Below are 25,231 nucleotides of genomic sequence, written 5' to 3'. Positions count from 1 at the left end.
GAATCGGAGAGCAGGAGAAGAATCGGAGAGCAGGAGAAGAATCGGAGAGCGGGAGAAGAATTGGAGAGCGGGAGAAGAATCGGAGAAGAATCGGAGAGCGGGAGAAGAATCGGAGAGAGGGAGAAGAATCGGAGAGAGGGAGAAGAATCGGAGAGCGGGAGAAGAATCGGAGAGCGGGAGAAGAATCGGAGAAGAATCGGAGAGCGGGAGAAGAATCGGAGAGAGGGAGAAGAATCGGAGAGCGGGAGAAGAATCGGAGAGCGGGAGAGGAGGCCGGAGAGCGGGAGAAGAATCGGAGAGCGGGAGAAGAATCGGAGAGCGGGAGAAGAATCGGAGAGCGGGAGAAGAATCGGAGAGAGGGAGAAGAATCGGAGAGCGGGAGAAGAATCGGAGAGCGGGAGAAGAATCGGAGAAGAATCGGAGAGCGGGAGAAGAATCGGAGAGAGGGAGAAGAATCGGAGAGCGGGAGAAGAATCGGAGAGCGGGAGAGGAGGCCGGAGAGCGGGAGAAGAATCGGAGAGCGGGAGAAGAATCGGAGAGCGGGAGAAGAATCGGAGAGAGGGAGAAGAATCGGAGAGCGGGAGAAGAATCGGAGAGAGGGAGAAGAATCGGAGAGCGGGAGCGGAGGCCGGAGAGCGGGAGAAGAATCGGAGAGCGGGAGAGGAGGCCGGAGAGCGGGAGAAGAATCGGAGAGCAGGAGAAGAATCGGAGAGAGGGAGAAGAATCGGAGAGCAGGAGAATGGGAGACGAATCGGAGAGCGGGAGAAGAATCGGAGAGCGGGAGAAGAATCGGAGAGCGGGAGAAGAATCGGAGAGCGGGAGAAGAGGCCGGAGAGAGCGCAGGAGTCGGAAGAGACCCCCGAAGACGGAAGAGACCCCCGGAGCTGCCTAATAAACTACTTTAAAAACCTGTCATTTAGTGTGTTTTTTTAATTTACTTTCTTTCCCCCAGGTGAATGGGTAGGGGTATGATGTACCCCATACTCATTCACATAGGGTGGGGGGCCGGGATCTGGGGGCCCTCTTATTAAAGGGGGCCCCTGGATTCCGATAAGCCCCCCGCCCGCAGACCCCGATGGCTAGGATTGTCGGGAAGGGGCCCTTGTAAACATCAGCCCCCCCCCGCCCGCAGACCCCGACTACCAATGGCCAGGATTGTCGGGAAGGGGCCCTTGTAAACATCAACATGGGGACAAGGTGCTTTGGGGTGGGGGGCCCACAGAGCGCCCCCCCTTCCCCAAAGCACCCACCCCCCTATGTTGAGGGCATGCGGCCTGGTACGGCTCAGGAGGTGGGGGCTCTCGCTCGTCCCCACCCCCTTTCCTGACTGGCCGGGCTGCGTGCTGGGATAAGGGTCTGGTATGGACCTGGGGGGGGGGGAACCCCACGCCGTTTTTTCCGGCGTAGGGGGTTCCTCTTAAAATCCATACCAGGCGACAGGACTCGCAAGGTGTCTCCTCGCTGATAATTCGTCACTTTCAAAATGAATGGACTTTAGTCCGTGTGTGGGCAAGTCCGTTCATTTGGAAGTCCGTCGGACCTAGTCTACTGGAATGTCCGGTCGTGTGTACGCGGTATTAGACTCCCCGGCCAATCGGGTCTCTGGACCCACTTCCTGATTGGCCTGGAGGAACCAGGAAGACAATAGCGAATATTAAATTCGCTATTTTAACACAACTGGATGGGCTAAGGGCACAGTGCTCTGCGCCCCGAGCCCACCCTCTTTTTAAGCCAATTAGAGCCTCAGGCTCTAATCATGTGTTTTAAAAGATAAAAAAAAACCCATTGGAATCCATAGGTCCGGCGCCCTGCATGTAGATTAGGGGGCTGATGTATGTTAAGATTGAACTTTACTTATAAACATTTCCCGCACTCAGGGCAGGACAGCGGCTTCCCCCGTGTGGGATGTTTGATGTCTAACAAGGTCCGTTTTGTGCCTGTAACATTTCCCGCACTCTGGACAGGCATACGGCTTCTCGCCCGTGTGAGATCTCAGATGTCTGGAAAGAATGGACTGCTGTGAAAAAGATTTCCCGCACTCGGGGCACGAATACGGCCTCTCCCCCGTGTGAGACCTCTGATGCCTGACGAGGTCCGATTTTTTCGCACAACATTTCCCGCACTCTTGGCAGCAATACGGCTTATCCCCCGTGTGGGATCTCTGGTGTACGACGAGAACCGACTTGCGCGTGTAACTTTTTCCGCACTCAGAGCAGGAATACGGCTTTTCTCCCGTGTGAGACTTCTGATGTATGGAAAGATTGGACTTCTTTGAAAAACATTTCCCGCACTCGTGGCAGGAATACGGCTTCTCCCCGGTGTGGGAGCCCCGATGTTTAACAAGATCTGCTTTCCGTGTATAACATTTTCCGCACTCGGGGCAGGAAAATGGCCTCTCCCCCGTGTGAGACCTCTGATGTATGACAAGTTCTGTTTTCCGCGTATAACCTTTTCCGCACATAGGGCAGGTAAATGGCCTCTCCCCTGTGTGAGATCTTTGATGTATAACAAGTGCTGTTTTATAGCTATAACATTTTCCGCACTCGGGGCAGGAATACGGCTCTTCCCCCGTGTGAGACCTTCGATGAATGTCAAGATGGTACTTCTGTGGAAAACACTCCCCGCACTCGGGGCAGGAATACGGCTTCTCCCCCGTGTGAGATCTCTGATGTCTTACAAGTTCCGATCTCTGTACATAACATTTTCCACACTCAGGGCAGGAATACGGCTTCACCCCCGTGTGAAAACTTTTATGTCTCACAAGTTCCGACTTCTGCGAATAACACTTTCCGCACTCGGGGCAGGAATACGGCTTCTCGCCCGTGTGAGTCCTCCGGTGTATGGAAAGGCTGTACTTCTCCGCAAAAGATTTCCCGCACTCGGAGCAGGAATACGGCTTCTCACCCGTGTGATATCTCTGATGTATGCCAAGGTGGGCCTTCTGTGAAAAACATTTTCCGCACTCAGAGCAGGAATAGGGTTTCTCGCCCGTGTGCAATCTCTGATGTTGGGAAAGATTGAACTTCCTCGAAAAAAATTTCCCGCACACGGGGCAGGAATAGAGCTTTCCACCCGTGTGCAAACTCTGGTGTTCGGCAAGCCTTGATTCGGAGGGAAAACTTTTCCCACAGTTAGGATAGGAACATTTCAGTTCTCCCTGAACCCCGCCACCATCCCCCACAGTACGAGGTTGCTCGGAGTCGGGGGGATTCCATGGTCTATCCACACTGTGAAGTCCACCATCCATAGTGGAGATCATTGTCTTTTCTCCTCCACAACCTCCTGTGATGTCCTCATCTTCCATTCTACAACCTGGAGATAAAGTGAGACGATCCTTTGAGGGTTTCTCCATGGCGTGTCCTGGAAAAATATAAAAACATCATCAATAGATATGAGAGGGTTAGTTCACTTCCATCAAGATCCCATCTGGATCAGGTAGATATGAGTGAGGAGATGTTCTCTGTGGAGGTCCCAACCAGCCGGGACTTTTTCCCCCTCTTCAGTTCTTTGGTCCTCCTCCCAGATCACTTCTACATTTACACAGCCTGGTCAGAAGAGCAGGAACCAATGGGGGACTGGGAGGTCCATGCTCATTGGGACACGGCGCGACCCCCGATCTGGGTAAAGAGCCGACGACGCGGCTCTTTACCCATGCGATCGGCTGTGTCCAATCACAGCTGGTCACATGTAAAACAAGGAAATGCCGGTTATCGGCTCTCCTCGCCCTCACACTGTGGAGAGGGGAGCCAATCAGCGGCATTACCTCGCAAGGGAGATCTGCACCGATAATCAGTGCCCTGATCATCAGTACAGATCCCCCATTGGCCTGGGCAGGAAGGAAGGGGGTAAATGCGCCTGGTATTGAAGCGGTTAAAGCTCTCTGAATGCCAAATTAAATCTCCCGTCACTAAATGAAATGGTTCCCTTACAGTCCTGGTCACGCGTTGCGTTTGCTTTGCTTTAAAAATGATCCATGTCACTTTTTTGGTGCTACAAAGCGTCCCCAAAGCCTCCATAGAAGTCTATTAAAACACCTACCAACAGCACCTGAGGGGGATTTATTCAGCGTTAGCGCTGCTTTGTTTTGGAGGTATCGCAGGTATGAGATCTCCCAGAATGCACTGGGCAACCAACAAGCCAACCCGAAAAAACATGGAAAGCACTTTATACATTGTATAATGTATTATTCAAATTTTATGTCAAATGTCATTAATTCCCTTCTTTTTTCTTAATAATATTTGTCATTAGCTTGCACATCCCCTGATGAAGCTACGGCGAAACATGTTGGGATAAAGTGTTGCACGTACCTCATGTTTTGTCTTCAGGACCCTTCTTATGTTCAACTTGTCTATGTACATTTTTGGTTACTTCACTACGTGCGATATTTTTTATTTGTATCTTAATAAATGAAATTTTTATATTACATCTCATGTATCTAATTTTGTATTAAAGCACCGTAAAAATCCCCCTCTCTCTTTAAACTTGCATAAATTATATACGTATTGGGGATGAGGTGCCTACTTTGTATGGGTGTTCTTTGGTAGTCTAGACCACAATTTTATAAAAAAAAAGATGTTAGCGCTGCTTTGTTTTGGAGGTATCGCAGGTATGAGATCTCCAAGAATGCACCGGGCAACCAACAAGCCAACCCGAAAAAAGCTACAAAGTGTCCCCAAAGCCTCCATAGAAGTCTTTTAAAACACCTGCTAACAGCACCTGAGGGGGATTTATTCAGCGTTAGCGCTGCTTTGTTTTGGAGGTATCGCAGGTATGAGGAGATCTCCCAGAATGCACTGGGCAACCATCAAGCCAACCCGAAAAAAGCTGCAAAGCGTTCCCAAAGCCTCCATAGAAGTCTTTTAAAACACCTACTAACAGCACCTGAGGGGGATTTATTCAGCGCTAGCGCTGCTTTGTTTTGGAGGTATCGCAGGTATGAGATCTCCCAGAATGCACTGGGCAACCAACAAGCCAACCCGAAAAAAAAAAAAGACAACATCGGCACTCATTTCCGGTTCACGTGTTTCATACACATTTTTCCACACATAGTGGCTGGTTTTCTGTGCATCTGGGGGTTCAGTCAGCAGAGGGTAAGCGCTTCCTTTAGAATCTTTACATGGAAAGCACTTTACACATTGTATAATGTATTATTCAAATTTTATGTCAAATGTCATTAATTCCCTTCTTTTTTCTTAATAATATTTGTCATTAGCTTGCACATCCCCTGATGAAGCTACGGCGAAACATGTTGGGATAAAGTGTTGCACGTACCTCATGTTTTGTCTTCAGGACCCTTCTTATGTTCAACTTGTCTATGTACATTTTTGGTTACTTCACTACGTGCGATATTTTTTATTTGTATCTTAATAAATGAAATTTTTATATTACATCTCATGTATCTAATTATGTATTAAAGCACCGTAAAAATCCCCCTCTCTCTTTCTACTTGCATAAATTATATACGTATTGGGGATGAGGTGCCTACTTTGTATGGGTGTTCTTTTGTAGTCTAGACCACAATTTTATAAAAAAAAGATGTTAGCGCTGCTTTGTTTTGGAGGTATCGCAGGTATGAGATCTCCCAGAATGCACTGGGCAACCAACAAGCCAACCCGAATAAAGCTGCAAAGCGTCCCCAAAGCCTCCATAGAAGTCTTTTAAAACACCTGCTAACAGCACCTGAGGGGAATTTATTCAGCGTTAGCGCTGCTTTGTTTTGGAGGTATCGCAGGTATGAGATCTCCCAGAATGCACTGGGCAACCAACAAGCCAACCCGAAAAAAGCTGCAAAGCGTCCCCAAAGCCTCCATAGAAGTCTTTTAAAACAACTGCTAACAGCACCTGAGGGGAATTTATTCAGCGTTAGCGCTGCTTTGTTTTGGAGTTATCGCAGGTATGAGATCTCCCAGAATGCACTGGGCAACCAACAAGCCAACCCGAAAAAAGCTGCAAAGCGTCCCCAAAGCCTCCATAGAAGTCTTTTAAAACACCTGCTAACAGCACCTGAGGGGAATTTATTCAGCGTTAGCGCTGCTTTGTTTTGGAGGTATCGCAGGTATGAGATCTCCCAGAATGCACTGGGCAACCAACAAGCCAACCCGAAAAAAGCTGCAAAGCGTTCTAAAAGCCTCCATAGAAGTCTTTTAAAACACCTGCTAACAGCACCTGAGGGGAATTTATTCAGCGTTAGCGCTGCTTTGTTTTGGAGATATCACAGGTATGAGGAGATCTCCCAGAATGCACTGGGCAACCAACAAGCCAACCCGAAAAAAGCTGCAAAGCGTCCCCAAAGCCTCCATAGAAGTCTATTAAAACACCTGCTAACAGCACCTGAGGGGAATTTATTCAGCGTTAGCGCTGCTTTGTTTTGGAGGTATAGCAGGTATGAGATCTCCCAGAATGCACTGGGCAACCAGCAAGCGAACCGAAAAGACATCATCAGCACTCATTTCCGGTTCACGTGTATAAAGTCTGGGGGTGTCTGGTTGCAGATGTCACATCTGGTGGGGAAGCAGGAAGGTGAGCGGGATCCAGGCTGGAGAGGAGCAACTATTAGATGGCGCACGTGGTGCGCTAGGTGGAAACGCTATAGCAGAAGGTGAGCGGGGACCACCAGAGAGGGAGGACTGAGCGGAGGAGGATCAACAGAGCTGAGGGACCAGAGCAGGAGACGCTAACAGATGTCACATATGGAGAGCAGCATGGGAGTAGTTTAGCGGGAGGTGAGCGGGGACCGGAGGGAGAGAGGACTGAGCAGCAGAAGATCAGCAGAGCTGGGGGACCGGAGTATGAGTCTACTAGGAGATGTCAACATGTGGTGCGCAGGATGGGATCAATATAGCGGGAGGTGAATGGGGACTGGAGGAAGAGAGAACTGAGTGGCGGGGAATGAGCAGGGTTGAGGGACCAGAGTAGGAGAAACTAACATGTGGCCGCGGAGCACGGGAGAAATATAGCGGGAGGCGAGCGGGAACTGGAGGGAGAGAGAGGACTGAGCGGCAGAGGATCAGCAAAGCTGAGGGAACGGAGTAGCAGAAACTAACATATCACACGTGGGTGTGCAGCATAGGAGCAATATAGCGGGAGGTGAATGGGGACTGGAGCGAGAGAGGACTGAGCGGCAGAGGATCAGCAGAGCTGGGGGACCAGAGTATGAGATACTAACAGATGATACGTGTGGCGCGGAGCATGGGAGAAATTTCGCTGAGGGACCGGAGTAGGAGAAACTAACATATCACACATGGTGTGCAGCATAGGAGCAATATAGCGGGAGGTGAATGGGGACTGGAGCGAGAGAGGACTGAGCGGCAGAGGATCAGCAGAGCTGGGGGACCAGAGTATGAGATACTAACAGATGATACGTGTGGCGCGGAGCATGGAAGAAATTTCGCTGAGGGACCGGAGTAGGAGAAACTAACATATCACACATGGTGTGCAGCATAGGAGCAATATAGCGGGAGGTGAATGGGGACTGGAGCGAGAGAGGACTGTGCGGCAGAGGATCAGCAGAGCTGGGGGACCCGAGTATGAGATACTAACAGATGACACGTGTGACGCGGAGCATGGGAGAAATTTCGCTGAGGGATCGGAGTAGGAGAAACTAACATATCACACATGGTGTGCAGCATAGGAGCAATATAGCGAGAGGTGAATGGGGACTGGAGCGAGAGAGGACTGAGCGGCAGAGGATCAGCAGAGCTGGGGGACCAGAGTATGAGATACTAACAGATGACACGTGTGGCGCGGAGCATGGGAGAAATTTAGCTGAGGGACCGGAGTAGGACAAACTAGGAGATGTCACACGTGGTGAGCAGCACGGGAGAAATATAGCGGGAGGCGAGCGGGGACTGGAGGGAGAGAGGACTGAGCGGCAGAGGATCAGCAAAGCTGAGGGAACGGAGTAGCAGAAACTAACATATCACACGTGGGTGTGCAACATAGGAGCAATATAGCGGGAGGTGAATGGGGACTGGAGCGAGAGAGGACTGAGCGGCAGAGGATCAGCAGAGCTGGGGGACCAGAGTATGAGATACTAACAGATGACACGTGTGGCGCAGAGCATGGGAGAAATTTCGCTGAGGGACCGGAGTAGGAGAAACTAACATATCACACATGGTGTGCAGCATAGGAGCAATATAGCGGGAGGTGAATGGGGACTGGAGCGAGAGAGGACTGAGCGGCAGAGGATCAGCAGAGCTGGGGGACCCGAGTATGAGATACTAACAGATGACACGTGTGGCGCGGAGCATGGGAGAAATTTAGCTGAGGGACCGGAGTAGGAGAAACTAGGAGATGTCACACGTGGCGAGCAGCATGGGAGAAATATAGCGGGAGGCGAGCGGGGACTGGAGGGAGAGAGGACTGAGCGGCAGAGGATCAGCAGAGCTGGAGGACCAGAGTATGAGACACTAACAGATGACACATGTGGTGAACAGCATAGGAGCAATATAGCGAGGGGGGGGGGTTGTGAATTGAGGGGACTGGAGCAGGAGAAACTTGCAGATGAGTCAGGATGAGCGTTATGGGAGCAATATAGCGGGGACTGTAGTGAGCAGAGTGGAGGGACTGAAGCAGGAGAAACTAGCAGATGTTGCTCATGGTGAGCAACATAGGAGCAATACAGTGGGAGGTGAGCGAGGACTGAGCAGAAGAGTATCAGCAGAGCTGAGGGACCGGAACAGGAGAAACTGGCAGATGTCGCAAATAGTGAGCAGCATGGGAGAAATATAACGGGAGGTGAGCGGGGACTGGAGGGAGAGAGGACTGAGCAGCAGAGGATCAGCAGAGCTGGGGGGCCGGAGTATGAGACACTAACAGATGACACATGTGGTGAAGAGTATAGGAGCAATATAACGGGGGGGGGGGGGGTGAATGAGGACTGAAGGGCGAGAAGACTGTCCAGAGAATGAGCAGAGCTGAGGGACTGAAGCAAGAGAAACTAGCAGATATCGCACGCGGTGAGCAGCATAGGAGCTATCTAGCAGGAGGTGAGCGGGAACTGGAGAGAGAGAGAGAAAGGACCGAGCAGCAGAGGATCAGCAGAGCTGGGGGACCGGAGTATGAGACACTAACAGATGACACATGTGGTGAGCAATATAGCGGGAGGTGAGCGGGGACTGGAGGGAGAGCGGACTGAGCAGCTGAGGACCAGAAGAGCTGGAGGGCCGGAGTATGAGACACTAGCAGATGACACATGTGGTGAGCAGCATAGGAGCAATATAACTAAGGGGGGGGGGGGGGTGAGTGGGGAGTGAATGCCAGAGAATGAGCAGAGCTGAGGGACTGGAGCAAGAGAAACTAGCAGATGTCACTCGTGGTGAGCGGGGACTGGAGGGAGAGAGGACTGAGCAGCTGAGGATCAGCAGAGTTGGGGGGCCGGAGTAGGAGAAACTAGGAGATGTCAAAGATGGCGAGCATTATGGGAGCAATATAGCGGGAGGTGAGAGAGGACTGAAGGGAGAGAAGACTGAGCAGAGTAGGAGAAACCAACAGCTGGCACACGTGATGTGCAGCATGGGAGCGGAGGTAAGCAGGGACTGGAGGGAGAGAGAGGACTGAGTAACAGCAGATCAGCAGAGCTGCGGGACTGGAGCAGGAGAAACTAGGAAATGTCACACATGGCGAGCTGCGTAGGAGAAATATAGCGGGAGGTGAGCGGGGACTGGAGGGGGAGAGGACTGAGTGGCGGAGGTTCAGCAGAACTGAGTTACCAGACCAGGAGAAACTAACACTTGTCGCACAGGGTGAGCATTATAGGAGCAATATAGCGGGGACTGAAGGGCGAGGAAATTGAGCGGCACAGAATGAGCAGAGCTGAGGGACTGGAGCAGGAGAAACTGGCAGATGTCGCACATGGTGAGCAGCATAGGGGCAATATAGCGGGAGGTGAGCGGGGATTGGAGGGAGAGAAGACTGACCCACGGAGGGACCAGAGTAGGAGAAACTAACAGATGGCACACGTGATGCGCAGCATGGGAGTGGAGGCTAGCGGGGACTGGAGCGAGAGAAAACTGAGCGGCAGAGGATCAGCAGAGCTGGGGGACCGGAGTAGGAAAAACTAGGAGATGTCACACTGTTGGTTTCTCCTACTCTGGTCTTTCCATGGGTCACAACGAGCAGCATGGGAGCAATATAGCGGGAGGTGAGTGGGAACTGGAGGGGGAGAGGACTGAGTGGGGGAGGTTCAGCAGAACTGAGGGACCGGAGTAGGAGAAACTAACAGTTTTCACACAGGATGAGCATTATGGGAGTAATATAGTGGGGACTGTAGGGTGAGAAGACTGAGCGGCAGAAAATGAGCAGAGCGGAGGGACCGAAGCAGGAGAAACCAGCAGGTGTCGCACGTGGCGAGCAGCATAGAAGCTATATAGCAGGGAGATGAGCGGGGAGAAAGAGGGAGGATCAGCAAACCAAAAGATCAGCAGGGATGGGGATTAGTATTAAGTGGGTGGGGGGGGGTCAGCAGAGATGGGGGTTAGTATTAAGTGGGTGGGGGGGGATCAGCAGAGATGGGGGTTAGTATTAAGTGGGTGGGGGGCAGAGATGGGGTACTCCTGAATGGGGCATCAGCAGATTTTGGAGTACTAGTAGGTGAGGGATCTGTTGAATGAGGGTACTAATGAGCTGGGGATCTTTGCTAAGCTTTATTAAAGCTTTAAAGAAAGCATTAAAAAACAAAACAAAAAAAAACACATGTGGTGTAAACAAGCCGTAAGTCGGGTGGAAGAAGAGGGACCAACCTAAGAAAGGCTCAATCTGCGTTATCATATCTGTGCTACTGTAACTAGGAGTGACTCACAACCTAATACTGCCAGCTGAACCGCAAATAGGGTATCAGTACAGGGAGGGGACCATTATCGACTTATTATTGGCTGATATCACTCAGCTCCCGCCCTAATCTGGAACATTTAGATATAATTTTTCTGGAAGAAGAGGGACCAACCTAAGAAAGTCTCAATCTGTTATCATATCTGTGCTACTGTAACTAGGAGTGACCCACAACCTAATACTGCCAGCTGAACCGCAAATAGGGTATCAGTACAGGGAGGGGACCGTCATCAACCTATTATTGGCTGATATCACTTAGCTCCGTAAGTCTGCTAGAAGAAGAGGAACCAACCTAAGAAAGGCTCAATCTGTGTTATCATATCTGTGCTACTGTAACTAGGAGTGACCCACAACCTAATACTGCCAGCTGAAACACAAATAGGGTATCAGTACAGGGAGGAGACCATTATCAACCTATTATTGGCCGATATATGAGCAGTTGTAACTGAACCATGGCCCAAAAGTTGACCTAATTGGCAACCATCAATGTCACCTGGCCCCTTTCACCAACATGGCTGGGGGGGGGCGCGGTATCTGTGGTTCCTCCTATTATTAAAGGGGACTTCCATATTCTGATAAGCAGGCTAGGGTTTTGGGGAAGAGGCACATGACCTGATCAACATGGCACCAAGGTTCATTATGGGGGGGTTCTGATATGGTGGTGGGTGCACGTTATTCTATCCCCTTTCCTGTCCAGCCAGGTTTGTGAAAGGAATTTTGGTGGGGACCTTGTGCTTTTTTTTCTTGATGTTTGCATAAGCCACGCCCCCCCCCCACCCCAAGGCTCTGGTGTGGAATTTGGGTTGGAACCGCGCCCTTTTTTTTGGCATGAATTCCACCTTAAAATTCTTACCAGCCCTGAGTTTCAGGAAAACCCCCACACAGGGTTTGTGGTCCCCATTACCATTTATAGTAGACCCTCATCTAGGATAAGGGTTCGGCAAAGATGAATGGAATCCCTGGCTACTGTGTTTACCAAAAAAAGGAGCCGTATTTTGCCGGCAACTTTCTTGGGTTTGCTTTTTTTTTTTATGTTGGACTTTTACCCACTGGGAGCTTAAACCCCCTTCCTGCCCAGACCAAATTTTCAGCTTTCAGTGCTCTCACACTTTGAATGACAATTACTCAGCCATGTAACACTGTACCCATATGAATTTTGTGTCCTTTTTTTTCATACGAATAGAGCTTTCTTTTGGTGGTATTTAACCACTTACAGACCGGACCAATTTGCTGGTCAAAGACCAGACCACTTTTTTGCGATTCGGCACTGCGTCGCTTTAACTGACAATTGCGCGGTCGTGCGACGTGGCTCCCAAACAAAATTGACGTCCTTTTTTCCCCACAAATAGAGCTTTTTTTTGGTGGTATTTGATCACCCCTGCGGTTTTTATGTTTTGCGCTATAAATAAAAATAGAGCGACAATTTTGAAAAAAACGCATTATTTTTTACTTTTTGTTGTAATAAATATCCCCCAAAAATATATATAAAAAAATTTTTTTTCCCTCAGTTTAGGCCGATACGTATTCTTCTACATAATTTTGGTAAAAAAAAAAATCGCAATAAGCGATTATTGATTGGTTTGCGCAAAAGTTATAGCGTTTACAAAATAGGGATAGTTTTATAGCATTTTTATTAATAATTTTTTATTATTTATTTTTTACTAGTAATGGCGGCGATCAGCGATTTTTATTGTGACTGCGACATTGTGGGGGACCCATCGGACATTTTTGACACATTTTTGGGACCATTGTCATTTATACAGTAATCACTGCTATATAAATGCAGTGATTCCTGTGTAAATGACACTGGCAGTGAAGGGGTTAACCAGTGGGTGGCAGTGTAGGGGTTAAGTGTTCCTAGGGGCGTGTTACTAACTGTGGGGGGGTTGGACTTTCATTTAGTGAACACTGATCTCTGCTCCAATCACATGGAGCAGAGATCAGCGTCACTAGTTCCTAGGCAGAATGGAGAAATGTTGTTTACAACGGCACTTCTCCATTCGGCCGCTCCGTGAGACGATCGCGGGGATGCCCGCGGCGATCGAGTCCGCGGGTCCCGCGACCGGACTCACGGGGGTCCCGACCTCCCGATGGCAGGGCGACAAATTTAAAGGGACGTACATGTACGTCCATTTGCCTGCCCGTGCCATTCTGTCGACGTACATCGTCGTGCGCTGGTCAGCAAGTGGTTAATCACCACCGGGATTTTTTGCGCTATAAATGAAAAAAAAAAAAAAGACCTAAAATTTTGAAGAAAAAAAAAAACACATTTATCGTCGCTTTTGTTATACAATTTTACAAATCAGTAATTTTTCTTCATAAATTTGGGCCAAAATTTATACCGCTACATTTCTTTGGTAAAAAATAACCCAAATAGGTGGATATTATTTGGTCTGTGTGAAGATTATAGTCCACATGCTATGGTGCCAATCGTTAAAATCGTTGAAAATTGATCACACTGGATGTACTGACGGCCTCTCTCATTTCTTGAGACCCTAACATGCCAGGAAAGTACAAATACCCGCCCATTGACCCCTTTTTTGGAAAGTGGACATTCCAAGGTATTTAGTAAGAGGCATGGTGAGTTTTTTGAAGTGGTAATTTTTTTCCCCCCCACAATTCTTTGCAAAATGCAAAATTATTTATTTATTTTTTTCACAAAATTTTAATTAACAGGTTATTTCTCTCACGTGGCTGATGCAAACTTGCAACTACACCCCAAAATATATTCTGCTGCTACTCCCGAGTACGGCGATACCACATGTGTGAGAATTTTACACAGCCTGGCCACATACAGAGGCCCAACATCCAAGGAGCACCATCAGGCATTCTAGGAGCATAAAATTACACATCTAACTTGTTGACTCATTTCTCACACACCTGTAATGCCGCGTACACACACGACCGGACTTTTCAACATCAAAAGTCCGACGGAACGATTCCGGCAGACCATTCGATCGTGTGTGTGGGCTGCAGCGGACTTTTGATTTGCAAAAGTCTGACAGACTTTAGAAATTAAAAATGTTTCAAATTTTTCCGCCAGAACTCCGCCGGACCCAGTTCCTACCGAGAAATCCGCTCGTGTGTATGCTAGTCTGACGGACAAAAACCGACGCGAGGGCAGCTATTGGCTACTGGCTATGAACTTCCTTATTCTAGTCCGGTCGTACGTCATCACGTTTAGAATCCGTCGGGCTTTGGTGTGATTGTGTGTGGCCAAGTCCGTTCACTCGGAAAGTCCGTCAGAACTCTGTCGAAAGTCTGTCAGACCAAGTCCCTCGAAAAGTCTGGTCGTGTGTACGCGGCCTTAGACTTTTGAAGGACCTGGAGGACCAGGATGATAGAAACGCCAAAGTCCACAGTCAGTACAGGCAGCAGGCAGGGATACCGTCCATAGTCAGTACAGGCTGGGATACTGTCCATAGTCAGTACAGGCAGCCATACTGTCCATAGTCAGTACAGGCAGGGATAGTTTCCATAGTCAGTACAGGCAGCGATATTGTCCATAGTCAGTACAGGCTGGGATACTGTCCATAGTCCGTACAGGCAGGGATACTGTCCATAGTCCGTACAGGCAGGGATAGTTTCCATAGTCAGTACAGGCAGCGATACTGTCTATAGTCAGTACAGGCAGGGATAGTTTCCATAGTCAGTACAGGCAGCGATATTGTCCATAGTCAGTACAGGCTGGGATACTGTCCATAGTCAGTACAGGCAGCGATACTGTCCATAGTCAGTACAGGCAGGGATAGTTTCCATAGTCAGTACAGGCAGCGATACTGTCTATAGTCAGTACAGGCAGCGATACTGTCCATAGTCAGTACAGGCAGCAGGCAGGGATACCGTCCATAGTCAGTACAGGCAGCGATACTGTCCATAGTCTGTACAGGCAGCAGGCAGGGATGCTGTCCATAGTCAGTACAGGCTGGGATGCTGACCATAGTCAGTACAGGCAGGGATACTTTCCATAGTCAGTACAGGCAGCAGGCAGGGATACTGTCCATAGTCAGTACAGGCAGCAGGCAGGGATACTTTCCATAGTCAGTACAGGCTGGGATACTGTCCATAGTCAGTACAGGCAGCAGGCAGGGATACTGTCCATAGTCAGTACAGGCAGCAGGCAGGGATACTGTCCATAGTCAGTACAGGCAGCAGGCAGGGATACTGTCCATAGTCAGTACAGGCAGCAGGCAGGGATACTTTCCATAGTCAGTACAGGCAGCAGGCAGGGATACTTTCCATAGTCAGTACAGGCAGCAGGCAGGGATACTGTCCATAGTCAGTACAGGCAGCAGGCAGGGATACTGTCCATAGTCAGTACAGGCAGCGATACTGTCCATAGTCAGTACAGGCAGCGATACTGTCCATAGCCAGTACAGGCAGCAGGCAGGGATACTGTCCATAGTCAGTACAGGCAAAAGCCAGGAATACTGTCCATAGCCAGTACAGGCAGCGATACTGTCCATAGTCAGTACAGGCAGGGATACTGTCCATAGTCAGTACAGGCAAAAGCCAAGAATACTGTCCATAGCCAGTACAGGCAGCGATACTGTCCATAGTCAGTACAGGCAGCAGGCAGGGATACTTTCCATAGTCAGTACAGGCAGGGATACTGTCCATAGTCAGTACAGGCAGCAGGCAGGGATACTGTCCATAGCCAGTACAGGCAACAGGCAGGGATACTGTCCATAGTCAGTACAGGCAGCGATACTGTCCATAGTCAGTACAGGCAGCAGGCAGGGATACTGTCCATAGCCAGTACAGGCAACAGGCAGCGATACTGTCCATAGCCAGTACAGGCAGCGATACTGTCCATAGTCAGTACAGGCAGCGATACTGTCCATAGTCAGTACAGGCAGGGATACTGTCCATAGTCAGTACAGGCGACAGGAATACTGTCCATAGCCAGTACAGGCAACAGGCAGGAATACTGGCAATAGTCAGTACAGGCAACAGACAGATATACTGTCCATATACAGTCCAGAGTCAGTGCAGGCAGCGATATTGTCAACAGTGCCAAAATATTGGTCCTGGTAGTAGGAAGGAAGATGGTCCATAGTACAGGTAGCAGTCATGGAGGTGCGGTCAGTTCATGCGGCAGACAGAGACATGATGGCATTAAGTGCTACAGACAGAAGTAGAACCCTCGGTCAGGACAGAATGGAGACAGGGGGTAGAGGCTTCTCCCACCCAAATCTCTTTGAAGCCTCTGGTCTCCAGACCCTAATTCGGGAATGAGAAAAAAAAAAAAAAAAAAATGTATACATTTTTTTTTTCTTCATCCAGAAAAACAACTCTGGAGCCCCTCACATATGTGAGACCCCCCTGTGTTATGAATCCCACTACTCCAGTCGCAGGGTAAAAGATCAGTGCAAGAGGCAGGCAAAAAAAAAAAAAAACACGGTCAAACAGTCCAGGGTCAGTTCCAGATCAGGCAGAAGCGTGGTCGAACAACAAGCCAGATCCTGTTCCGGAGGAGGCAGAGGTATGTACATGTAGCACTACCCCCCCCCCCCCCCCCCCCGGTAGGAGCCGCATCAGTAGGTTTGGTTCTGTACTCTGCCTCTCAACCCCAAGAGCAGTCCCAACCCCCTCTGGCACACTTAGTATGAAGTATTTGTGTAAAACACAACAGTAGGAAAAAAAAACAAAAAAAACAACACAAACTGTGGTAAACCAGAAGGTATGTTTACTGATATGATAAAAGGCATTCAAAAAAGGTGTACAACATGAACCGACACTTGATGAAAACACCTTATTAGGTGAAACACCACTGGTGGTAGAAGCAGCAACAGCAGTAAACAATATCAGATGGTAATAAACAAAAAAAATCAAATACTAGCGACCCTTGTTTTAGTTGTGTAGCCTATGCGGACAGGCAAAAGGAGGGCAGGGGAATGACGTTTAGTTACATCAGACCGATCCCTCCTGTCCCTCAACTCACAGGCGCAAACAATGAAACAAAATCTAGCACAACATTTAGCAAACTGTTATAACATGTGTCATTTAACCTGCTCCTTTAAGGAATGGAGTTCAGACAAGTCCAGTCTCTAAGAGTGTGGTAAAAGAAATCCCATATGGAAAAAAAAAGGGGGGGGGGGGGGGTTGGTGTAGTCCCTGGTTAAAGAGATGAAATCCTTTGGTCTTCAGCTAGCACTTAGGAGAATTGTAGTAGGAGGAGGAATCCTGAACGGCAGAGCAAAGCCATTCGACTGGCACGGATTATCAAGGAAAGAATGCAGGATCTTATTGGAGTAGTGATCACTGGGGTAGTTTGCTTAAAAGGTATTGTATTCTGTGGTACTACAGGTATCAGCAAGGTGAATAAGGACAATGGTGTCTGTATACAGTGTCTCTGTATCTGGGTGGCCTTGTGTCCTGTGGCCCTACAGCCGTCAGCAAGGTGAATAAGAGCAATGATGTCTGTATACACTGTCTCTGTATCTGGGTGGCCTTGTGTCCCTACAGTTTTCAGCAAGGTGAATAAGGACAATGGTGTCTGTATACAGTGTCTCTGTATCTGGATGGCCTTGTGGCCCTACAGCTGTCAGCAAGGTGAATAAGGACAATGGTGTCTGTATACAGTGTCTCTGTATCTGGGTGGCCTTGTGTCCTGTGGCCCTACAGCCGTCAGCAAGGTGAATAAGGACAATGGTGTCTGTATACAGTGTCTCTGTATCTGGGTGGCCTTGTGTCCCTACAGGTTTTAGCAAGGTGAATAAGGACAATCGTGTCTGTATACAGTGTCTCTTTATCTGGGTGGCCTTGTGTCCTGTGGCCCTACAGGCTTCAGCAAGGTGAATAAGGACAATCGTGTCTGTATACAGTGTCTCAGTATCTGGATGGCCTTGTGTCCTGTGGTCCTACAGGCTTCAGCAAGGTGAATAAGGACAATCGTGTCTGTATACAGTGTCTCAGTATCTGGGTGGCCTTGTGTCCTGTGGCCCTACAGGCTTCAGCAAGGTGAATAAGGACAATGGTGTCTGTATACAGTGTCTCTGTATCTGGGTGGCCTTGTGTCCTGTGGCCCTACAGGTTTCAGCAAGGTGAATAAGGACAATGGTGTCTGTATACAGTGTCTCTGTATCTGGGTGGCCTTGTGTCCTTTGGCCCTACAGCCGTCAGCAAGGTGAATAAAATCAATGGTGTCTGTATACAGTGTCTCTGTATCTGGGTGGCCTTGTGTCCTTTGGCCCTACAGCCGTCAGCAAGGTGAATAAAATCAATGGTGTCTGTATACAGTGTCTCTGTATCTGGATGGCCTTGTGTCCTGTGGGACTACAGGCGTCAGCAAGGTGAAGAGCAATGATGCCTGTATACCAGGGGTCTCAAACTAGTGGGCCTCCAGCTGTTGCAAAACTACAAATCCCATGAGGCATTGCAAGGCTGAAAGTTACAAGCATGACTCCAACAGGCAAAGGCACGATGGGACTTGTAGTCTCGCAATAGCTGGAGGGCCGCCAGTTTGAGACCCCTGCTGTATACAGTGTTCATAAAGCTGGATGGGCAGGTGCCCTCTCACCGATCCTGCAATTGATGATGCTGATTATGAAGTTGGGGGCTTACAGGATCTCCTTCAGGGCCCTGGGCTCAAGGAATGAGATGGCGTCAGACCTCCGTCGCACCGCGGCCCACCTGGATTGGCTGTAACCATGATGGAGATGGACAGTAGAGCGAAGCTTTCCGCAGATGCCCCTAGTATACACATGTGGCAATTTTTCCTTACACAGAGTCCCCGCTTGCAGATCCAGGACGGGGTCTCAAGAGAGGGCGATCCAGGCCTTTTTTTTTTTTTTGAGCTCTTAAAGAAGTCTGTTCTTCTCTGCCAGCCTAGGTTGGTAGTTGTAGTTCCAAGCAGTACAACTAGAATGTGAAACTTGAGCCCTGAGACTACAATTCCCTGTAGGCTTTGCTTCCCGGTGGCAATCACTCTGCTGGCAGGATGTGATGACGCAGAGCCTTAGCTGACACTAGAGGGAAATAGTCTCACTGCATGGATATCACGGAGGGTCTTCTGACACTGCATGTAAGGTAGCCGGCTCCTTGCCACATACTAAAGCGTCAGGCAAAGGCGTGGTCGAATAACTGGCCAGGGTCAGTTCAAGAGCAAGCAGTGGCATAGCGGAGGGGGGGGGGGGGGTTGGGTGAAGGTAAATATCAGGGAATTGATAACATTTACCATACTTCACTAATACTGTAGAGAAGTATGGTAACGACGGTAACAGTCACCTATGCAGAGGCCTGGTTGGGAAGGACACTGGGGACAATAATAAGAGGTGTCTCTTCTAATTCCTCCTTTGGTACACATCCTACATTTTTTTTGACATCTTTTGCCCGATTTTCTGGGAGGGAGTTTCTCTGGAAAGTGGCGTTCGTGGAGTCTGCTTATCACATCCGATCGAATGTTTTCTTGTGGGCCGTTTGGGTATATTAGGGCAGTGATGATTTTCTCCTGATAGCCAAGGAAGGATAAGGGTCTCTCGGTGGAAGCACGGTATACGACAAAAGTATTGTATATGGCCAAATTAAAGAGGTAAATTGAGACTTTTTTATGCCAGTGGCGGGTTCTTCTGGTGGCAAGGTAGGGTTGGAGCATGTGGTCATTGAAGTCCACTCCCCCCATGAACGAATTATATTCGTGGACGCACGTTGGCTTTTGGATTGGGCCGTTCCTTCTGGGGATTTCCACGTGGGTGTTATTGTGGATGGAAGTCAGCATGTAGACATCCCTGCTGCCCCTCCACTTCACAGCCAGAACAACCTCGTTCCGCAAGCTCGCCGTCTCTCCTTTTCTTAGCTTCGTATTAACGAGCTTTTGAGGGAAGCCCTTCCTGTTTTTTCGCACGGTGCCGCATGCTGGCGTCTTCCTCCGGTGAAGGTTGTGGAAAAGGGGCAAACTGGTGTATAAGTTGTCTACATACAGGTGATAGCCTTTTTCCAGGAGTGGGTGTATGAGGTCCCAAACGACTTTGCCGCTTGATCCTATGTACTCCGGGCATTCAGGGGGGTGCAGCTGGGTGTCCTTCCCTTTGTACACCATGAAGGCGTAGGTGTAACCCGTTGCTCGGTCGCATAACTTGTAAAGTTTCACTCCGTATCGGGCCCTTTTGTTGGGGGTGAATTGCTTGAAGCCCAGCCCGTCGGTAAAGTGGACAAGCGACTCGGCCACGGAGATATTTTGGGCCGGGGTAAATAACTGGGGGAATTTTTCGGAAAAGTGATTTAGAAGCGGCCGGATTTTATAGAACTTGTCATAGGCTGGGTCGCTTCGGGGAGGGCACTGGGTGTTGTCGTTGTAATGGAGGAACCTCATTATCATCCAATATCTGGTTCTGGTCATTACGGCCGAGTAGATCGGCATGTGGTGGATGGGGTTGGACGACCAGTACGAACGTAGGTCATTTTTTTTGGTGAGCCCCATATTGAATGTAAGGCCCAAAAAAACCCTGAACTCCTCCACCGTGAGAAATCTCCACTCATAGGGACGGGAATAGGAGGACGTTGGGTTACTCGCTATAAATTGCTGTGCGTACAGGTTGCACTGGAACACAATTGATGATAAGAGGTCCTCTGTAAAAACTAAATTAAAGAAATCTATAGGGGCAAAATTCTGCGTGTTCACCTGCACTCCTGGCTGGGCGGTAAAAGGGGGGATGTTTGCTTCTCCTGAATTAGAGGGAAGCCACAGAGGGTTCTGAAGGGCAAAGGGAAGGCTGGCATGGGTCCTGCTCCTTTGGGGCCGAGGTGACGCCCCACTTGGGCCGGAGCTGGTGGGTGCCGCTGTCTCCTCCCAACCAGAACGCCTTCGTTTGGCGTGAAGACCATCTTCTTCCTCCTCCGAATCGGTCAGCGTCCCGCTGCTTAGGGCTGGGTCGTAAGTTGCATCAGAGTCAGAATCCAAATCCGAATCCGAAGAGGAATCCGAAGCAGAGAGCTCCCCGTTGTTCTCGTCGGCCGGACTAAGAATATTGGATGCCTCCTCAGCTGAAAATAATGTTTTAGACATTGTTGGTGGAGATGAGCCTGCACAGATGGGTGCTGATAAACCTGCACTGATGAGCCTGCACTGATGGGTGCTGATGAGCCTGCACTGATGTGTGCTGATGATTTGCACTAATCAACTACACTGATGGGCAATGATGAAGTTCCACTAATGAGGTAGAACTGATATGGAGCACTATATGACACAGTGACACTATGGCACTGATGGGCTGGTGACCCTGATGGCACTACGGCACTGATGGTATGGCGATACCATGGCACTGATGCGCTGGTGACACTGATGGTATGACGATACCATGGCACTGATGGTATGACGATACAATGGCACTGATGCGCTGGTGACACTGTTGGCACTAATGGTATGGCGATACCATGGCACTGATGCGCTGGTGACACTGATGGCACTAATGGTATGACGATACCATGGCACTGATGCGCTGGTGACACTGATGGCACTACGGCACTAATGGTATGACGATACCATGGCACTGATGCGCTGGGGATACCGATGGCACGGTTAGACTATGGCTCTGGACACCGATGACACTATGGCACTGATGGCAAGGTGTCACGGTTTGGGCACTGTGACACTGATGGGGCACTGTTTGGGCAGTGTTTGAACCGATTGCTGTAACTGTAACCAAATGTATCCAACTCGCGATCTCACAGAAGCTCTCCTTCCCTCTCACACGGTCTCTGTGTGAGAGAAGGAGAGCCATCAATGAGCAATGATCTCATACTTTTACACTTGAGATCACCTCTCATTGGGCACGGCGATCACGTGGTAAATGGCCGCTGCAATTGGCCATTTACCACAATCTGTGATTGGCTGTGTCCAAGGGACAGGGCCTTTACAGTCTTTTCCCCCGATGTGCATGGGGAACGAGTTCCCGAGAAGACATCAATCGGAGCCTTCTCAGGCACTGAAAGCCCACGCTGTGTCCTTCGGCTAGAGCGCGGGCGGAAAGTGGTTAAGCATTATTAAATCATGGCTCCTGCCAAAACAGAATTCTCAAAAACATTTTGTTGGTTTGGTACATATCCCCCAGGGAGGTGCCCAGTCCCCCCCCCCCCCCCCCCCCATGCCATTTGTTTGACAAATTGCCTAGAAAATGGCCAGAACTAATTTTTAATAGTCGTCTCCCATTGACCTCCCAGGTGTGTTCAGCTCATCACTCCTCAGGACCAATCAGTGAGCAGTAACAGAGCAGAGATAAGAGAAAAATATATTATGGCTCACCTGTGCTGATCTCTGTAGGAGTGTCCTCGTTTATGAGCGTCCTCGTCATTCCAGCCTCCTTTGTATGTTGCTGATCATCCCTCACATACGTCTCTTCTACTTCACCCTCAACTTTCATCTTCATCAGATCTTCACCCTAAACCAACAGAATGGCAGAAAATAACATCTGTAACATAGAAGTATTTATGATGTGAGATCACATAGAAAATATCATCTTGTAGAGTCCACACATCATCTCCACATGTCAGAGTGTTCAATCACTTTATGTTCCCGACCCTCAACTCCACCTACCTGATGATGGTGGGGGATGGTGTGACCTTCCTGTGTGGAATACAGAGGACGGGGACATCTCTCTGGTGGGTTCCTGGTATTTTGTGTCTCCATCATATCCTTGTGTCCTTCTGAAAACTCCTTCATCACTCCATACTCCTCATCCTCCTCTTTATACTCTTCTTTAACGTCAACTTTAGAATCACTTAGGTTTCCACTCTGAATATATAATAAAACATTCATTGTAACAAACATGTGTATAAATCTTAACTATCAGTGATTGTTCCTCATCTACCTGATGGTGGTGGGGGATGGTGTGACCTTCCTGTGTGGAATCCCGGGAATACAGAGGACGGGGACATCTCTCTGGTGGGTTCCCATTACTGGATCCATCTGTAGGAAACACACACACTGACTGAATACATTGTTTCTATGTGTTTATCAGATGATGGGGGATCTAGGTGGAGCCTCCGTACTGCTCTCTCCTTTACAATAAAGTCTCCTCTTACCCGGTGATGTGAGGGGCGGCTGATTGTCCATCATGACGTCCTTGTAGAGATCCTTGTGTCCTTCTAAATACTCCCACTCCTCCATGGAGAAATAGACAGTGACATCCTGACACCTTATAGGAACCTGACACACACAATGATACAGTCACCATCCAGACACATCCCTTGTCTGTTACTGGATAATGTCCCACAATTCCCAGAATCCTCCTCACCTCTCCTGTCAGCAGCTCCATCATCTTCTTGGTGACTTCTAGAATCTTCTCCATGTTGTGTCTCTCAGGTTTTAGGGAGTCACATGGAGGCACTGTGATGGTCATATGATCACCGGACTTCACAAGAGGAAATCTCTGTATTGGGGAACCAATAGGAACATCATGTTAGAATCCCAGAATCCTCCTCACCTCTCCGGTCAGGTCTGTGTTTTATTAATAGAGATAAGAGTGATGTCATGTGACCTCCCAGAATCCTCCTCACCTCTCCGGTCAGGTCTGTGTTTTATATAATAGAGATAAGAGTGATGTCATGTGACCTCCCAGAATCCTCCTCACCTCTCCGGTCAGGTCTGTGTTTTATTAATAGAGATAAGAGTGATGTCATGTGACCTCCCAGAATCCTCCTCACCTCTCCGGTCAGGTCTGTGTTTTTATTAATAGAGATAAGAGTGATGTCATGTGACCTCCCAGAATCCTCCTCACCTCTCCGGTCAGGTCTGTGTTTTTATTAATAGAGATAAGAGTGATGTCATGTGACCTCCCAGAATCCTCCTCACCTCTCCGGTCAGGTCTGTGTTTTTATTAATAGAGATAAGAGTGATGTCATGTGACCTCCCAGAATCCTCCTCACCTCTCCGGTCAGGTCTGTGTTTTTATTAATAGAGATAAGAGTGATGTCATGTGACCTCCCAGAATCCTCCTCACCTCTCCGGTCAGGTCTGTGTTTTTATTAATAGAGATAAGAGTGATGTCATGTGACCTCCCAGAATCCTCCTCACCTCTCCGGTCAGGTCTGTGTTTTATTAATAGAGATAAGAGTGATGTCATGTGACCTCCCAGAATCCTCCTCACCTCTCCGGTCAGGTCTGTGTTTTTATTAATAGAGATAAGAGTGATGTCATGTGACCTCCCAGAATCCTCCTCACCTCTCCGGTCAGCAGGTAGATGATCTCCAGGGTGAGGTTTAGTATCCTCTCAAGCACGTGACTCCGGTCCTCCTCCATCCTCATTGGTCATATGATCTATATTTCCTGTAGACCAATAATTGATGAGATAATTATCTGGACTTTATTGGTTGTTCAATATTAAGATAGGGGGATGTATGGGGGGGGGATAATCTGAGGGTCTCTATCATGGAGGAACGGTCCCCAGTGAGATTGCATACATAGGAACATTCAGTTTAGTGTTTCCTATGTTTTCGGGTCCGGGAGCCTCTTCCCCTTTGGTCATCATGTCTAAAAATCCCCTATCCTCCTAACATCTCTAAAATCAAGAGAATGTTTCGGCCTAGTAAGTGGGGGAATGTTCTGACCCTGAAGGGGTTAATCTAGGTCTCCACACTATATATGTGTGTCTCATCATCTGCTGGAGATAAAAGACGACACAGTGACTATGGAGGAAGAGGACGGACATGACGGGGGGGGGGTTACTGGGTGTAAATAGAAAATAAGATTATTACCTCCGCAGCTGCCACTTCCAGCAATGTCTCCTCTCTACTTCTTCCGACTCACCTCTCACCCGGAACTTCCTTTTTATACCTGGCATCACTTCCTGTCTGTTGCTGACATCACTTCCTGTCTTCCATAGAGACTTCCTGTCTAGGAATAAGTGAGATCACCACCTTGTGGAGTTTAGAGGAACTGCAGCCCCCCCCGAGAAACGTCTCGTAGTGTGAACACGGCCTTGTGCTGTGTGTGTATGGACTGTATATCCTTATAGATGGGGTCATCTCCAATCCCACCAAGGGGAAGATAAATAGATTACGTGCAATGAACGGAGGGATTCCTTTGGTTTTGCAGCAAAACTGATTTTGGGTTTACTAATATTGAACTTTTTATTTTTTTGTTCCACTCAATATCTGAACCTTTATGTTTTTTTTTCCCTATGTTGCACTGCATAGGAGAAGTTTACTTGATAAAACCTGTCTACCTTGATGAAAATCTCTCCATGTGGCTTTGCAAGACCTTTGATTTCCCCATTCATTGAAAGAAGACTCGGGTAGTGGTGGAATGGATGACATTATTATTATTATTATTATTATTATTACTATACAGGATTTATATAGCACCGACAGATTACGCAGCGCTTTACAACATTAGGGCAGACATTACAATACAATAGAATTCAAGACCGAGGGAATCAGAGGGCCCTGCTCATTAGAGCTTACAATC

General features: G+C 48.7%; 2 protein-coding genes across 2 annotated transcripts in view; both read right to left on the bottom strand.

Annotated features, from left to right (window-relative positions):
• Positions 1 to 877: 877 nt before the first annotated feature.
• The window catches only part of LOC143955461 (uncharacterized), a 133,530-nt gene continuing 109,176 nt past the window's right edge, over positions 878 to 25,231 (bottom strand). The window contains exons 27-30 of the mRNA XM_077465504.1: positions 22,635 to 22,766; positions 22,361 to 22,558; positions 22,070 to 22,205; positions 878 to 3,360 (exon numbers count right to left, since the gene is read on the bottom strand). Of these exons, the coding sequence (XP_077321630.1) occupies positions 1,874 to 3,360; positions 22,070 to 22,205; positions 22,361 to 22,558; positions 22,635 to 22,766 (1,953 nt within the window). The 3' untranslated portion in view covers positions 878 to 1,873. The remainder of the gene's footprint in view (positions 3,361 to 22,069; positions 22,206 to 22,360; positions 22,559 to 22,634; positions 22,767 to 25,231) is intronic.
• Positions 22,767 to 24,590, bottom strand: LOC143956034 (gastrula zinc finger protein XlCGF66.1-like). Its single transcript, XM_077466166.1, has 4 exons — positions 24,520 to 24,590; positions 23,987 to 24,091; positions 23,061 to 23,195; positions 22,767 to 22,972 (listed from the first exon to the last, which is right to left on the bottom strand). The coding sequence occupies exons 2-4, from the start codon at positions 24,068 to 24,070 to the stop codon at positions 22,781 to 22,783; spliced, it is 411 nt and encodes a 136-aa protein (XP_077322292.1). The 5' UTR covers positions 24,071 to 24,091; positions 24,520 to 24,590; the 3' UTR covers positions 22,767 to 22,780.

This window comes from Lithobates pipiens, unplaced genomic scaffold (assembly GCF_037356315.1).
Source record: "Lithobates pipiens isolate NorthernLeopardFrog02 unplaced genomic scaffold, aLitPip1_a1.2 Scaffold_35, whole genome shotgun sequence".
In the NCBI taxonomy this organism is placed as follows: Eukaryota; Metazoa; Chordata; class Amphibia; order Anura; family Ranidae; genus Lithobates; species Lithobates pipiens.
This window is presented reverse-complemented; position numbering and strand designations above follow the sequence as displayed.

Coding starts and splice junctions, on each gene's coding strand:
- LOC143956034 (XM_077466166.1), bottom strand. CDS start 24,070: ATGAGGATGGAGGAGGACCGGAGTCACGTGCTTGAGAGGATACTAAAC. Junction 23,196..23,986: donor TCTACCTGCTGACCGGAGAG/GTGAGGAGGATT, acceptor TCCCCAATACAG/AGATTTCCTCTTGTGAAGTC. Junction 22,973..23,060: donor TGGAGCTGCTGACAGGAGAG/GTGAGGAGGATT, acceptor TGTGTGTGTCAG/GTTCCTATAAGGTGTCAGGA.